Genomic DNA, 16,508 nt, shown 5'->3' on the forward strand with positions numbered 1-16,508 from the left:
AAAAAAAAAATTACATCAGAGTGGGAAAAATCCTCTCTGAAAATGGATCTATTGACAATGTTGTTTCACTATCTTCTAAGACAGATCTATAAGAAATGCTGGAGGGACTGGAGTCACTGGGCGATGCTTTTGTTCTCCCATATTTTCAGCCACCAAACTCACAAACTCCGTACTTTTAAATTGCTTTTTATTGAAATGTAGTACATTAGCAAACCCTAACTAGTCGGTATACACTATGAACATATCGGCATATACCACGTAACTACAATACAGTGTTATACTTACATCAAAACATGTCAACAAGTTCTGCTGCTGGCAAGCTACACTTCCACAGGGGCTGGAAAGCCCTGGCTGTCGGGAGGGCACGGTGTGTCCCTGTGTCCCCACAGCGTCCCCAGACCCCTGGCAGCTGCTGTCGTGTTCAGGTTACCTCGTCACACCGGTGTGACCCACCTGGCAGCAAGCCAGTTCAAACAGACTTTTCATTTTACACACACGCAAACTGGGGGGTTTTGTTGCTGTTTGCTGCAGCCTCCTGTGCCCAAAGGCCGGGGGGTCCCCTCTCTGCTGAGATAAAATGATCCCATTTTGGTGGATTCAGTGCATAGTTAGCCATGGCCTCGAGCAGGTGATCCTGGACAGGCACGGTCATACAGAGAAGCTTTTAGAATTTAACATCTACTTGCAAACTGCGGCAAGGCCGATGGGACAAGCAGAAGAGCGATGCTACCACTCCTTTTGCTCTGAAAGGTTATTCCCCTTTATAGGAGTGGTGGAACAGACCTTACCCGTGCTGGGAGTTAAGCCTAGACACAGAGGGTGGGGAAAGTCTGCCTGCTGATGTGGTGGCACGGGGAGGGCCTCTCGTTCATGTAGCACCTCCCAGCAGAAGCAGAAAGCGACAGGCTGGGGCGCTGCCTTGCTGGGACCTCAGGAACCTGCACCAGGAGCTTTGCTTTGACAGCCCCAAACACTCTATCAAACATTCCTTAACAGCAGCAAAGAACAAGTTTACTTTCACACCCAGACTTTCCTGTGCTGGAGCATGGGAGGGTTGCTGAGCTGTTTTCTGTGTGATCCTCCCAGTGCAGCCCAGGTCTGTGGGGAGGCTGCAGGCAGCTACAGCTCTTACTGCCCGAGACAGTGTGAGGGTGTTACAGACACAGGCACGGGGGATCCACAGCGAATCTGATGATCCATGCCTTAACACAGCCCAGCAGAGCTGCTCTGCTGGGAATTAATGGCTCTTGTCCCCCCCGAGGGGTTTGGGCAGCTGAAGATCAAGTCAGAGCCAAGCAAAGGCAAACCCCGGAGTATGTGAGAAGCAGAAAAAAAAGGAAAAGGCAAATGGCACATAAATGCACACAGCGAAGCTCAGGGAAAAGAATAAAAGCTCCTGGCTCCTGAGGGGCTTTTGGATACAAGTGGAGAAAGGAATAGCCTAGCAGGAGGGAGGGAGCCTTCACATACATATCCATCTGATTTCTGGGCTGCAAACCCCCAGTCCCAGCTGTATGACACTAGCTGATGTTACACCTCAGCCGTGCACTGAAATCACTCTAAGTAGCTTCAACTTTCAGTAAAACACTATGTAGTTCTTACTTTGTAGGAATATTAATACTTAATTATTAACTCCTTAAGAAAGGAACTATTTATACCACAGGACCCCCAAGCCCAGAGGCCCTGGACATTATTGCGGTAAGAAAGAAAAAATATTCAGATGTTATTGCACAACCTACACATCCATTTCTGTTCACATGAGCATCTCCATGAGGCTAATGGGCAGAAGAGCAAAATGATGTTCCATTCAGGGATCCAGAGAATGAGCATCCCACAACAGCCCAGATCCCACACACCCTGCTTTGGCTAGCACAGCCCACCAGGAACCTCTGTGCTCCCACAGACCGTGACTCTGGTTTGGAGCGATGCATCCCCTTGGAGGGGCTGGCTGGCATGGTGATGGCACAGTGAGGTGATGGCACAGTGATGAAGAAGATGCTGGAGTACAGGGGGACAGCAGTGCCTGCACAACATGGACCATCACCCAGCTCTCCAGAGGAGGAGGAAGCCAGTAGTAACTGATGAGAGTGGAAAGGCAGAGATTAATCAGGAGAATTAAGAGTGTCTGGGAATGCTGCAGGCTTTAAAAAAGACTAGGTTAATGAAAAGATCAATCAAGTGACAGATAACAAGGCTCTGTGAGCAAATTTCAACTTCCCCAAAGCACTTTGCAAGCACCGGGTAAACTTGACATGCCCTTGTGAATATGGGGGTTTTGGTCAACATCTGAGGACATCACTGGCTGGGGGTTACAGAGCACCATGGTCCTGGATCAGGAGGAAAATTCCACCTGGAGCCCTTCTCTTGTTACTGCATCCTACAAGGAAGGGGCAGGGAGTACAGCTTTTTCTCTGAATTATTTCAAAGACAAGGGAAGCAAAGCAGAAATGAGCACTAGCATATTGAAGTACTGTCTACCTCTCCCCTGATTTCCCCCCAGTCTGTTTAGCTGGAACATCTTTCCCTCTCTCACTCCCTGCCCTGCTCACCAGTTTCCACCGAGTGTGCCAGAGCTCAGGCTGCCCTGCGGTGCAGCAAGTCTAGCAGGGAAAGGAAAAAGTGAAGATGTCTTTAAATATAACAACACATATGCAAGCTGTCATGGCACATCACACACTCTTCTGCACTGCTCAGGCTGGAAAATTAGGTCAAGTATGGCTGGGTAACACAGGGTGAAAAAGGAGCCAAACCTTTACTTGGGAATTTGAAGGTGTGTGCTGAGGTCCCTGCCCTGAGCTCTACCGTCCTTCTCTCCCACCCCTGCAGGGCTGGCAGCAGTGGCTCTTGCCTTTGCCCCACTGTGTCTCGGCTTCTGAGCTGCTGTGCTATTTCCTACACTGTAAAAAACAAATGACTATTAGCTAAGCAAAATAACAAATATTTGTAATACTTAAGTCAACTCACTCACCAGTAATCAGGCTGCAGAGCTGCCTAAACTTCAGCTCAACCCTGGTGCCTTCATCCTTCAGCTCATGACCTGACTGTGGCACTACCTCAAACCTAAATTGGACATAACATGTCCTGGAGCCTCAGCGTGCCCCATGTTTCCTGCAGAATTCCCTCTGCTTTCCAGGAGCTGGTAAAAAGCTCTTGGTCTCTCAAGCCTTTGCACTATTTCACATGAATGTGTTTAAAGAAAACAGATGTGTAAAAGTCTCATAACACAATCGTAGACATGTTTATTAAACTGGTTTTGGTCTTTCTTTGGCTAATGCAGGATACCTGGCTATTCTTATAGCATCCTCAGGTGCCAGGGCAAGCATCCTAGAGCAAAGGGACAATGCAGATTCCAACACATGAGCTCACTGGAGGGAGCAACTGTGAGGGTCATTAGGTAAATTTTAACATGCTTCAAATTTAATATTTAATGTTGTATATCATAAGTAAAAAACACACTTACAATCTGGTTTCTTACTGGCAATTATCCTCTAAGAACACAAGCAAACCTTGATTTTACAAATGTCTTATGGGAACATGCAAAACTTTCATAGAAGAGGAAGCTTAGAAAGGGAACACAAAGTGTTGAGGTTTGACTAGTTTAGGAAAACACTTGGGGATAAAAGCTTTTTTTAGTATGTAGAAGTCATAAACTGAATGTTTTCCTGTTAAAAAAAGCACTTTTTTTTTTTAACCTTGAAAATGATTTTCCAAGTTACTGGCACTTACAGTGCTTGGTAGGTTGCCGTATATTTTTCTTCTGTGAAATGACTCAACCACACACAGCACCACTGCAGCAGAACAAGAACAACGATGCTCATCAAGCTTTTTTTATATACTGATTAATATTAAAAGGAAAACCTCAAACTTACCAGCACAGCCCAGAAAAAAAATCACCCGTGTGGCTGTGGTGCCTCTTCCCCATCCTAAATATGACTAACTGGGGAAGGCCTGCACCAGCACGTCCTGGCACGCACGTAGGGACCGATTGCTTGAACAAGCTTTTAATTTTTCCAGTGTTGCAAGATTTCCCAAGTCCAGGATGTCAATTACAAATACTAGCTTCCCTATCCAAGATGCTACAGCACAAATCCATTTTTACATCACTGTGCCAGACCCTGATCTTCACTGAGGCAAGCCTGCCCTACCCCTGCTTAAAACCAAGATGTTCGGTTAGAAATAAGATTTAGCAAATACAAATGACATTGTTTATTATTTTGTCTTTGGGGGCTTTGTGCTTTCTAGTTTTTAATTTTCATGCCTCTTCTAGCTTTTCTGTATATTCTGGCACACAGCTCGTGCAACCAGGCTCAGTTGGAGCTGAGAAATCATCAGGTTTGGTTTTGTGCTGAAACTGCCCCAGTGACATTCCCGGTGGCCTTAGGGGAAATCCCTGTGTCGGGATGGGGCAGCACCTACGAGAAGGATTTGCTTGGTGTATCAGCACCCCAGTCAGGGCTACAAGAGCCTGTCCTACCCAAAACCCCACCGGAGCAGCTCTGTGCTGGCTGGAGACACCAAGATATGTTTGCATTTAACCAGGAACACCCAGTTATCTGGGTTTATCATAACCTGACTACCCTCATAGACAAAAACAAGCCCCATAACCTCCTTGAGAGACGGTGATTTTCCTTGCGGGCGTTTGCGTTCCCAAGGCGCCGCTCCCAAGTGTCCCTGATGATCTCGCAGATGTAATTACGAAAACAGAGGCTGCTCAACCGGCCCTTCTGCCGCCCGAGTCCCATACGGGTTCAGCTCAGCCGGGCTGCGGTGGGGAGCTGTGCCCGGGCCGGGGCTCAGCTCGGCCGGGCTGCGGTGGGGAGCTGTGCCCGGGCTCGCCGGCGGTGCCCGGAGCTGTCGCTGCCTGCCCTGCACAGCCGCCAGCAGAGGAGGGATGCTGACCACGACCCGCTGCTGCCTCAGCCCCTGCGGCACTTCCTGTGACCTTCACTTCTGCTTTGTAGGAGAAAGTGGCTGTCAAAATCGTGCTCTTAAAAATGTTTGGGGCTCCAGCGCATTTCCAGAGCGAGCTGAATGGCAATAAAAGTGCTTTCGGTAAATATCAGTGTGGGTATTATGAGAAAAACCTCCCTACACTTCACGCCACCCACTCTTGAATTATCAGATTAAATAAAGCTGACGCACAGCAACAAAAGTCAAAGCATGCTCGGCAAAGAGGCTCATTTCCTCATTTTACAGAGCTGGGTTTTTCTTTTTCTCTTGAACATCCATGTTAAAGACACAGCTGAACCACACTTCAGAAAAGGATATATGTTAAGCAGACTGCTATACAATTAAAAACATTATAAAGGAGAGGAAATTCCCCTGCTTGTAGCAAAAGCAGGTGAAATTAAAGCATGGCAGGATAAATCTTACCTTTCTTTTTGGCTTAACTGATTTCTCAAGAATCCTTTACAGAGGGTGAAACTGTGTTTCACATTACAAGGACACAAATGAGTTTCTACGCCTACAGTAACTTAGACTGCAATGGAGAAAAATCCAAACATTCATTAACAGCTATGCATTGTCCAGTAGGAAACGGTGGAGGAGAAGCGCTCATCCTCCAGGTCGGCTCATTTGAGGAACACCATGGATGACTTTGCTCCAGAGGTTCCTCTCTTGCTCTCCATTTCTGCATTGTTCTCTCAGAAGCTTGCAAACAATATCCATTTCCCCACCGCTTTTGTCACATGCTGGTAAAAATTGATTTTTCCTGCAGCGTGTCAAAGCAGTAGCTGCTTTCCTTTCTTCTCCTGCTTTCTGCATTCCTGTTATTGATGTCAGTGGGAAAGGGCACAGCTCAGAGAAGGTATTTGTTAAATAACTGTTGCAGATCTCAACAGGAGAGTGGGATAAGAAGCTTACCTCTTTTCTTCTCTGTGTAATGCCAACATGCTGGCTTTTAAAAAACCTCAGTGAAAAAAATTTGGTGGATTTTTCACCCCCCACCCCCCAAAAGAAAAGTTACGTGAGAAAGAAAGCTAATTTTATTCCTGCGTATTTCAAAAAGTCTAATGGTTTTTAGGTAGATCAAGTGCTGGTTCTGTGAATGTCCTCTGTACAGAAAGAGACTCACTTGACTTCAGCACACAGAAGGACCGAAAGTACATTCTGTGTATACCATTCTTCTCCTGCTTCAATCAAATTGGAGAAAAAAAATCCAAGCATCAAGTTTCTTGAAATCTTTCTGCAAATGCAGGTCCTCTCTGCAGCTTGAACGTCAGACTGGCTTGCCAATGTCTGGGGTTAAGTGGGTTGTAGGAAACTCAATGCACTTATGAAGGTCCCTCTCAGAAGGGGCTATTTCACAGTAAGGTTATGGATTGACCGAGATATACGAGTGCTTTTACCAGTCACTGGCCATCTCCTCTACAACCAGTTCCCTTTCTGACATTGCCCGACCATCTGGACAACCAAAAAATTGGAAACAGCAGACGCCCGTGTAAGAGACGCATTTGCAGTTCATCGCAAACTCTTAGGGCCACCGTAAAACCTCTCCTGCATCGCCACGGCTGGGCCGACACAGCTCCCCATGCTGTTACTCAGCAACTTCCATCAGACAACCTTGCTTGCGCACAGCTCTTTGTCACCTCAAAGATGCCACCCTCAGAATCCACCACAGCTGGTCTTCGTCTGTGCAAACGAGAAGGCGGGTTCGTGTTCTGGAAAAAGCAGCTCTTCTTCAGACAAAGGAGATCCATGGAAAGAGTACACAACAATAGGAATGAGAAATGAAAAAAACAGAAAAAGGGCCAGGAAGGAGCATGGATTCCTTTCAGGTTTTGTTCTCGTCGTACATGTCCAAGGCAGGCTCGATGGTCGAGAACTCGCTCTCATAGACCAGGCTTCGAGGGGACAGAGAGTTACGATGGAAGAAGTGACTGCCTGCAAGAGGTAGAACAAAACCACATTAGCAACACAATGAAAGAGCTGAGTAAAGCATCCTCATACCTGGGTGCTGGATGCAAACACAGTACACATGGGAAAACCAGCCGCCCTACAACACAAATCAGTATCAACCATATGAAACATTTCACCTCTGTTCCTGTGCTCCCCTGCCGATTTAAAGCAACTGCTTTCCATATGCATGAACAGTCACACCTCAAATGGCTCTTTCAGATAAAAGACGTCAAGTCTGAGCAAGGCTGGGGCAAGCCAGAGTTTTACACTCGGTGCTGGCTGTTGATTTACAGTCTTGTAGAGCAGGGATGTGGTCAGAAGACCCTGAAATCTCTGGTCAGCACCAAAACTCTGTGCCCTGCACCAGCACAAAGTGCTTCAGCTTGGGCTCAAAAGGAATGAGCAGGCGGAGCGCGGGGTTTCCCAGGGATCATCCCACTGGTGCTGCTGGAAGCCTGACCTCCTCCGGAGCTCAGCAAACTCCATCCACATGAGTCACCTTGTAGAAACAGCCACCTATGGATTTCCTTAAACATAACCAAGAAGACTCTTTTCCAACACTGGCAATACCCGAAACAAACACCACGTGGCGGTTGATAAACTGAGGAGTGAAAGTCCATTTTTTTTCCTTAGTGGTCTGGCATTCCTGTGGCTCTCTGAATCCACAGATGTGTTTTTGCAAGAATCCCAGCCCTCCTGCTGCACAAATGATTCTCTCTGAAAGCATCTATCATCAGATCAGGCCCTTGGCCAAAACGCTTCATTACCTGGTTTCTCAATCCCAGGGGGGATTAGCTGGGAGCAAGGCTGCTTAGATTAAAATACTCCAGGCAGCTACATGAGCCAAACTGGAGGGAACTGAAAAGCTTCCAAGTTCATAAAAAAGGCATTCAACAAACTAAGGTGCCTCCAGTTTCAGGCATCAGTGAAGCAAGATGCTTAGGGAATTGTAGTTTTAGCCCTGGCAGTTTAGCTGCTTAAATCCTCCTTTCTTTGCCAAATCTTGAGTGCAGCCTACCCCATTCTGAAATGAAGACCTTATAGAAGATGTAAGAAAAGAAGAATTCAGCTGCTACTGTCCAAAACCCCTTTTCTCCTTTCCCACTCACCCAAAAGACACAGAATTTGTGTGCCCAGGTCAAATCCTTGCTAACAAGTGCCCACCAGGAAAATGGAGCTGGGCAATGGATCTGCTGTTCTTTCACAAGCGAAAGTCAGTGCACACACTCACTCCACCATTTGCAGTGAGAATGGGAAGTTGTCATAAGCAAATTAATTTTTGATCTTGTAGTTAACTGAAACAAGAGTGAAAATAGTGGTTACATTGCACAGGAGTGGACTGTTGACTCCGCCAGGAGCATGTATCCAGGTACTTGGAACTAGTGGGTTGTCTTGGAATATACTTCCAGAAGCAGTTGGTGGGGAATGATAAAACACCCATTTTCTGGATCTGAACCATCCCCCAAATTTACAGGTTTCTAAAACCGGGCAATGCTTAAAATAAAAGCAAGTAAACAAACAAACAAATAAATAAATAAATGTTGAATGTTTAAGGAAACATAAAGCTGGAACTGTGACTTCCAGATTACCATGGTGTGTCTCCAACAGCTGGACTCAATGACCTTAGAGGTCTTTTCCAATCTTAATGATTCTGTGATTCAAGCAAAAAGAACCAAAAAACAAAAAAACAAACAAAAAACCAACCACAACAACAAAATAACCCCAAAAAACCCAAGCCCTGAACCTGCTTTGAAATTACACCAGATAAAATTGATTTCAAGACTGTGTTATGGGTCAGGATCATTTACTTTTTTGATAAGTGACTCTCATTTTGCAGTTGAAATAAGTTGTGAATATTGGGTATTTCATCTCCCCTTCCTCCACCTGCTGCAATATTACACACAACCAACGCTCTAACAAACCAAAGGGATTCTAAAAGCTTGGTGCTGCTTTTGTTTTTATTACACAGAAATCAAACATGGGATTAGGAAGCAGACAGCCCAGGCTGTTATTTCCTCTGTGTGCACCCAGACTTCCACTCTAGCAGGTTGGAGGGAGAGATTTAATCAACAGGCAGACAGGTCATCTGACAACAAGTATTTTATATTAATCTGGAAATAGGCAGTGTACATCCAGCACCTCTAAAATTCTTTACTGTGACGTTTTTGTCCTTCTTGGCAAAGGAAATTTAAGCCACCCACTTCCAGGGAGGCTGCATGTTTACACACAGATAGACATCTCTTGGCTTCCATACCACTTTTGAGACACATCCTTCTTTCTTTCCCTAAGTGTCTCCTCTCCCATCCAGTGCAGCCAGCCCAGAGCTGAGAATTCAGCTGCTGCTCAGTGTTTTCCACCACTCAATCTTCAGGTGCTCCATTAACCAGGTCAGGAACATTGCCCACAGCTTACAGCTGGAGTAGCAGGACACAGTGACCCAGCCACGCTCCTCTTAATGCAGAAAATTGCTACTGTTTGTTTAAAAATGTGGCATCAGTCCAGCTGATAAATTTACTGAATAAATGTATTTTAAGGACAAGTACAAACATCCGCAGTTCCAAATTCAGCTTATGAATTTGTTCTTCCTATTTTCCACTTACCAAGAAAGACCAAGATTTATCCCTTAGGTACAGTAAACAAATGGGAAAGCTGCATGCAGTTTTAATAGATGAAAATGAATCCTTCACTGCTCTCTGCTACTATTCTTCATTATATGATTTTAAATAACTCCTCAGATAACTTGCATTGAGTGTGAAAAGAAACATACTATCCTGGAATTGATTTTTATACCTACCATAGGATGCCACCAAGGCAAAAAACTCAAGAGATATAGCCCTGCAGGTGGCACCAGGATTAAATATCACCTGGTGTTCCCTTTCCATCCGAAAGTATCTCAATTCCCTTAGTCATTAATCAGGGCCATCTTCTGCCACAAGCTGCAGTCCCTTCCACAGCTCCTCCAACAAAGACTTACTATGGAAATCTGATCAGAGCACTCCCTACCTTGATCTGTTTTAGACACCCTCTCATTTAAGGAACAACAGAGTGGAACTATTTCATAAAGCACCCCTTCCTCAAAGCCAGCTTAGCAGGAAGACTTTAAAGCAACTGCTTTCCATTAGCATGAACAGTCACACCTCAAATGGCTCTTTCCGATAAAAGAGATCAGGTCTGAGCAAGGCTGGGGCAGGCTGGAGTTTTGCACTCTGTGCTGGCTATTGATTTACAGGCTTGTAAAGCAGAGATGTTCTTCCTCAGAAGACCCAGAAAGACATGGTTACCATTGGGCAGACATGGTGGGATAACTGGTACAACTGGAGTGCTGCAACAGATGGCTGAAAACTCTTCAGAAAGGACAGGCAGGGAAGGAGACCCTTTGGGGTGAGCATCACCCTGTGGTGCTCATAGAGCCACTTCCCATGATTTACCAGCAGTCCCAGATACCTGGGGAGGACCCAGCTGACTGGAGGTCAGCAATTGTGACACCCAGCTACAAGGGCTGGAAGAGGGGGCTGGACAACTGCAGGCCTATCAGCGTGACCTGGGTGCCACAGAAGGCCATGGAACAGATCATTTTAGTGCCATCACATGGTGCATCCAGAACTAGCAGGGGGTCAGACCCAGCCAGTGGAGGAAGGAAAGGCTGAGGATGTATCTGCCTGCACTTTGGTAGAGTTTGACACCATGCCCCACAGCATTCTCTTGGAAACTGGCTGCCCATGGCTTGGACAGGTGCACCACACATGGGTTAACAACAGGCTGGATGGCTCAGCCCAGAGAGCAATGGGGACTGGAGTTACATCCACAGTGCTCAGAACTGGGGCCAGCCCTGTTTAATGTCTTCATCAATGATCTGGATGAGGGGATTGAGTGCACCCTCAGTCAGTTTGGTGCCAACACCAAGTTGGGTTGATCTTCTGGAGGGCAGAAAGCCCCACAGACGGATCTGGATAGGCTGGATCAACGTATTTAAAAGATACAAATGTGGCACTTGGGGATATAGTTTAGTGGCAGGCTTGGCAGTGCTGGGTTAATGGTTGGACCTGATGATCTTAGAGTGCTTTTCCAACCTAAGTGGTTCTACGATTCTATGGAAAACTTCAGGGATTTCCTTCTTCTGTCAATCCAGAGTGAAAAAAGTTTCTGGGATGATGTAGAGTCTATCTTTGCATGTATTTATTTCATTTACAAATAAACATACACTGATTGCTTGACCTCTAAGTAACCTATCAAAAGTTGTATCATTATTAACACTTTGTAGAGAGTTGTTAGAGGCTCAAAAGAAAAACTAGAAAAGATATTATTTAAATCCTCCATGGAAGGAAATGCACTGAAAAGTCCTGTCAACCCTTTTGTTCCAAATATCACTCAACTTCTCCTTCTGCTGCTGTTCTGAAGAAGAAACACTAACTGGAACTATTATGGTGCCTTTTGCATCTGGGTCACGGCACTGCTCACACGGTCCCTGCCCAACAGCATTTAATAGTGCCTACGGAATTTTGTTTCAGGAGACAAGCACAAACTTACCAGTTTTACTACTGCTGTTGAGAGATGAGTGAAAAAAACACATATCATATCTTGTTCCCTAAATCATGCTCTTACCACATTCCTCCACTTTTGGCAACAACACTCACTTGACACATGCTGTACGTTTCAAGCACACAGCACTCAAACACAGAATGTTGAGGGGTTTTTTTTTCTTCTCATGAGTAAGTCCAATGGGGTTTTCCAGTCTTTCAAAATGCACTTACTGCTCTATTGATTTGTTTCCATATTTCTTTCAGAATTTCACAAGGACATTGAAGAAGAGTTCTATTAAATGCACTGAAGCTATCACATTCTTCATTGCCTATTATAAAAGCTGCGTTCTCAGCTGAAGCCTGATGGACAAATAAGAATTAAGAAACTATTTTAATGTAGCATCTGGCTGTGTTCCGAAATTCTAAAAGTGCCTATGCATAAAAATAAAATTAAATTAAAGCCTCTAGTTCCCAGTACATAAAAAAATTAAATCTTACAGCAAAATTGCTTCTCTCTGTTCATTTAATTAAATTAGAAAGCATTCACTTTCTACATCTTGAGCCGAGAACAACAAAAACAACCAAACGTAGAATAGTTTTTAACTTCTGTCAATTACTTTTCCTTCCCAACTTGTTACTTTCATTTACCCATCTCATTAAGTCAGGCATTAGCATTTGGCTGCATCTCAGGCCTGCGTGTTTTAACTGACTGTTGTGAAATTACTCACACAGGGCTTGCATAACTTGCATGAAACAGACAATGCGAGGACAGCCAGGGGAGATGTTTTCCCTCTGTCTCCTCACCAGTACAGAAGCCATGGCAAGAAAGAACATGCTTGCACAGAGTTTCTACATTAAATAGAGTTATCAATCTTCCATGATCTGATTTGGACAAAAACTAACTCCCACCACTGATACGAAAGAAGGCTTCACATGTGGCAGCGGGGGAAATGCTGCATTTTCACTTGTTATTAGGAAGGAAGAAGCGGTTTACAGCAGCTTCACTTTTTTATCAAAAGGAGGGTGGGGTGACAGTAAAAGAAAAGGTTTATGAGTTGTGTTTTGAGACAACAACATTGCAAATCTCCAGCAATGCCTGGCCTCAAAAATCATACTGCAGTGCTCCCAGGGCAAATGGGAGTGTTACAGGAAAAGAAACCAAGAAAATGGTTTTATTTCCAATTAATTCTCAGCTGGAGTCAAGGTAAGTCCATTACAGCAGAATTGACAGCTTGACCCAGCTTTTATCTCTAACAAGTTGATGTGGAATGATTGCTAACAACAGTTTATAAAAAGTCCCTTCAGTGGCAGTTAAATCACTTGAGTAGCATAATAACAAGGGCACTGCATGAGATTTCCACTACTTAGCTTGTGTCTCAAATGAATGGAGAATAATAGAGATCTGAAAAGATGAAATCATTCAAAGGAAATAAAGCACCTTGTAAAATTTACAAAATGCTCTCAGACTTGAGTACTAACACAGAAAGCCTAAGAAAAATGAAATTCTCACAGAATAAGATTTCATAATTAAAGTGTTTTTTTTTATTTCTTCACTTTTTCTTTAATACAAAGCTTTGGCATCAGCAAATTTTATGAAAAAATAGAATGTACTAAATAATTGCTTGTGCTGCATGATCGATAAATGATGCATAAAAATAGGTGTCTCTCTCCAGGGCAATCGGCCGGAAAGCGTTTCTTCAATAGCATTCTGCTCTGCAGGGCAGAAAAAAAAAAGGAACAAAATATTTATGTTAAAGTTAATACTGCCAATATTAAAAACAAAAAAAATCCTGTAAAAGTAAGTTAGTGAAAAATAATTATACAAAGCCAGAGCATTAGGAGACATCTGTAGTTGTCACATCATTCCTATTAGACAAGCAGAGGTTTGAGCACTTCTAGGCTTTTGAGGACACTCCATCTGCTACTGAGAACTTTCTCTAAGTGGTGCTATCCAACATTTGGGCCTTTTGGGCTTAAACCCCCACTTACATAGTAATGTCTGATTGTTCCCTAGGAAGCAAGGCAAATTGTGCTGCTTCTGTTCCTTTCAAACACTGCCTAAAACTTTAAATACTAGTACTGCAAGGGTAGTTTGAGAAAATGAGAAAGCAGCTGGTTCCTTATTTTATCACTTAGACAATGTTTACTTCTATCACAATTATTTAAAAATGCATGTGTGTGTATTTATACATACACACAGCTAAGTATGTATATACTAACAATTCCAGAACTATTGCTCTAAGTAACTATATTTAAGTTGCAGGAAAGACAGAGCAAAAAAAAAAAGTACAGGATATGTTTTTAGGTGAGTTTTAAAGCAGAATTTCAAGTCTTTTACTTGCATCAATATATTACATGGCCTCATTCTTGCTACTGCTGTTTTTCAGTAAGAAAACCCCCTCAGACTCCTCTTGAAATACTACCATAAGAAAGGCAGGGCACGCCAGCATTGCTTTTTACATGGAGAGCAGCATAAAAAGCAGGTATGCTGTTTAATAGAAAAAGCAATGAGAAGGAGCTGCCAAATATCTGGCATGATAATTCAGCACAGAAAATTCTTTGCCTGGCGCTGGGAAGGTGTCAGTGAAACAATAACTCCTAGCATTAGTGTCATTTTAAGGTGTCTAAAATGAGCAGTCGAACCCAGCAGCACTTGTGGAGGCTGCTCAGACCCCAAAGGATTCAGAGGAAGAGCTGCTGAGGTTAAAGGCCACAGCCAAGAACCTCAGGTGACACAAATTAGTGATTTTTGAAGCTCTGGTTTCTGGGTTGTGAGTTTTCTCACCTGTCTCAAGTACACACTCTATGTGCTTGCATTTCAGGAAACGAGCTCTCCTTATATCAGCACACCCTTTGTTTGTACTGAGGGAACATCACCCTGAAAACACTTCGCTGGAGGCTCAAAGTCCCTGCCAATGTGCAGCAGCTTGTCCTTGCAGTAAAAACAGCCCCATATCCCACTGAGTAACAAAAAGATGAGTTGCAAGGCAAGGCAGAAATGCAACTGCTATCAGTGCCCACATCTGGATGAGACTTCATGGGCTCCAGCTCCTCCTCCTTCCCAATGATGTGCAAGTGCCCAGCAATGCAGACATTCCTGTTCTGCAGCTCACCTTGCCCCATGCTTTCCCAAGCTACTTTTCCAGGTGGACTAAAGATTAACTATGTTCAGCTGCAGCTATGTCACCAAGATGATGACTGATGGCTGCAACTTCAAGATTTTGACAAATGGAAAAAAAAAAATCAGTAGATTCGGTAGGGCTATTTGAAATTCTCAAAGCTTTCTTCATGAAGCCTTTTTGGAATCAGTGTATGAAAAGAGGAGGAAGATTTGCAAATTAGTAGTAATAAAAAATCCCTGATGACCAATATTATGGACCCTCCTGAAAATCATTAGCTTGAGATTGCCTAAAATTTTACACTGGAGGCTATTTGACATGTTTCCATCTTACTGAGGCCACCTTATACTTTCCAAATAGCCATAAAAGAAAAACATCCAAACTCCTTCTCTCATCTCAAAGAAAAAAAAAAACCCAAAGCAAATGTTTATAAAGCTGTATTTCCCAGCTGCATTTCTTTGGATCTCACCCCACTTCTGGTAGAGAGATCAGCACTTTGATGGAAACTCAGCTGTGTCAAGATGTTCAGAGACAAAGATGTTGACACTTTGCCTTCCCAAATAAAAAATTAAATTAAGATTAAACATATATCCTGAGCCCAGATCTTCTGTACACCTACGTGAAAATAACTAGATGTACCTAGTTAATAGATCTGCGGAATAGATTTATACTTGTCCACACACAGAATTATAAAAAAAGGACTGAAAGTCCTCTGCTAGGGTAATTTCTTGTCCAGCCTGCCTGAAGGGAGGCTGGGGGTTTCCATTTAGGTTAAGAAAGCATGGAAGGAAGCATCCCTTCATTTACGAAAGAATAAACAGTACTGCATTCATTGCTTTCATCTCTCCCTCACCTAAGAGGAAAAAGGTAGTTTTCTGTTTAAAAAACTTTTTTTTTTCCCCTTAGCTGAAAGTGTGCCAACTAGGAATACAGGATTATTTTCTTTTAATATGAAATTTGACTATAAAATTGAGGTGAAAACTGTCAAAGGTAACTGCTGGTAGTAAGTTTTGGCTCTGGCAGGTGAATTTTGAGCATAGAAATTTAATGGCAGAAATCTAATGTTTACCCGGAACATTGATCAAAAACTGACCATAAATATTCTCTGTTTTTCCCTTTTCATGTCTCCACTTAATAAAGAGATTTCCTCAGACAACCCAGTGAAATATAAACTGAGGGACTTGACATGCTACCCTGAAACCTGCTGTTAACAGAGACACCTGCATTTGAGAAAAGCAGGAAATTAATTTGATTCCTTGAAAACGACACATTCCCCCTCCTATTGGTATTTATTCCCAACGTTGTCCATGACACACACCCACCAGAAATGCACAGAAACATCTGAGTATTTACTTACTCATTGGCATTCAAGCTAGCTGTGGCTTTGATGATCATGTAGCAGAGTGTAAGGGCACTGAGGAGGCCAAAACTGGCAATAATAAACCATTCTTCTGTTGACAAAGGAAAGGGAGGAAATCACTCGTGGGAGAAAGCGATGCCAATATTTCCCTCAAACACCACTGGCGGAAGGCAAGAGGCTTCTAAGCCATGACTGGCCCCAGGAGGTGAAGCAGAAGGAGGTTAAGCCACAGAGTTACTGACGGGAGAAGGCTAGCAAAGAAGAAGTGGAGAGAGGTGCAGAAAAAAAGCATGGCACAAACAGTATTTCCTGGCTGAGCCCAAGGGTTAGTGATAAAGAAAAGTTACTTAACAATGTAAAGTGAAATGCAGGATCAAGGGGAAATGTAATGAAAACTCTGTCCACCCCCAATTCAGGAAGACGACTGTCAGGTTGGGTTAGGTTTGGTGAGATGCAGCTCTTTCACATAAGCACACCCAAAGTACTGTCACACTTCCAACTGTGTCTTTACCCTCTCCCTCCTGAATTCATGTTATTTAAAACCCAACAAAAATCAGGAGAGATTTCTCAGCAGGAAAACATTACTAGAGTTTTCTACCTAATAGACAGATA

At 43.7% G+C, this 16,508-nt stretch overlaps 1 protein-coding gene across 3 annotated transcripts in view; it reads right to left on the reverse strand.

The window, feature by feature from the left end:
• Positions 1–188: 188 nt before the first annotated feature.
• Positions 189–16,508, reverse strand: part of RNF130 (ring finger protein 130) — a 55,348-nt gene continuing 39,028 nt past the window's right edge. Inside the window, exons 8-9 of one of the 3 annotated variants that reach the window (XM_066196876.1) lie at positions 15,894–15,987; positions 13,018–13,130 (exon numbers count right to left, since the gene is read on the reverse strand). In XM_066196876.1, the coding sequence (XP_066052973.1) occupies positions 13,115–13,130; positions 15,894–15,987 (110 nt within the window). In that variant the 3' untranslated portion in view covers positions 13,018–13,114. Of the gene's footprint in view, positions 6,883–12,942; positions 13,131–15,893; positions 15,988–16,508 lie in introns of those variants that run through there. The other 2 variants (XM_066196877.1, XM_066196875.1) reach the window with 2 other exon arrangements.

Source organism: Chamaea fasciata, unplaced genomic scaffold (genome assembly GCF_029207755.1).
Source record: "Chamaea fasciata isolate MVZ Bird 193981 ecotype frontalis unplaced genomic scaffold, bChaFas1.0.hap1 SCAF_15, whole genome shotgun sequence".
Lineage (NCBI taxonomy): Eukaryota > Metazoa > Chordata > Aves > Passeriformes > Sylviidae > Chamaea > Chamaea fasciata.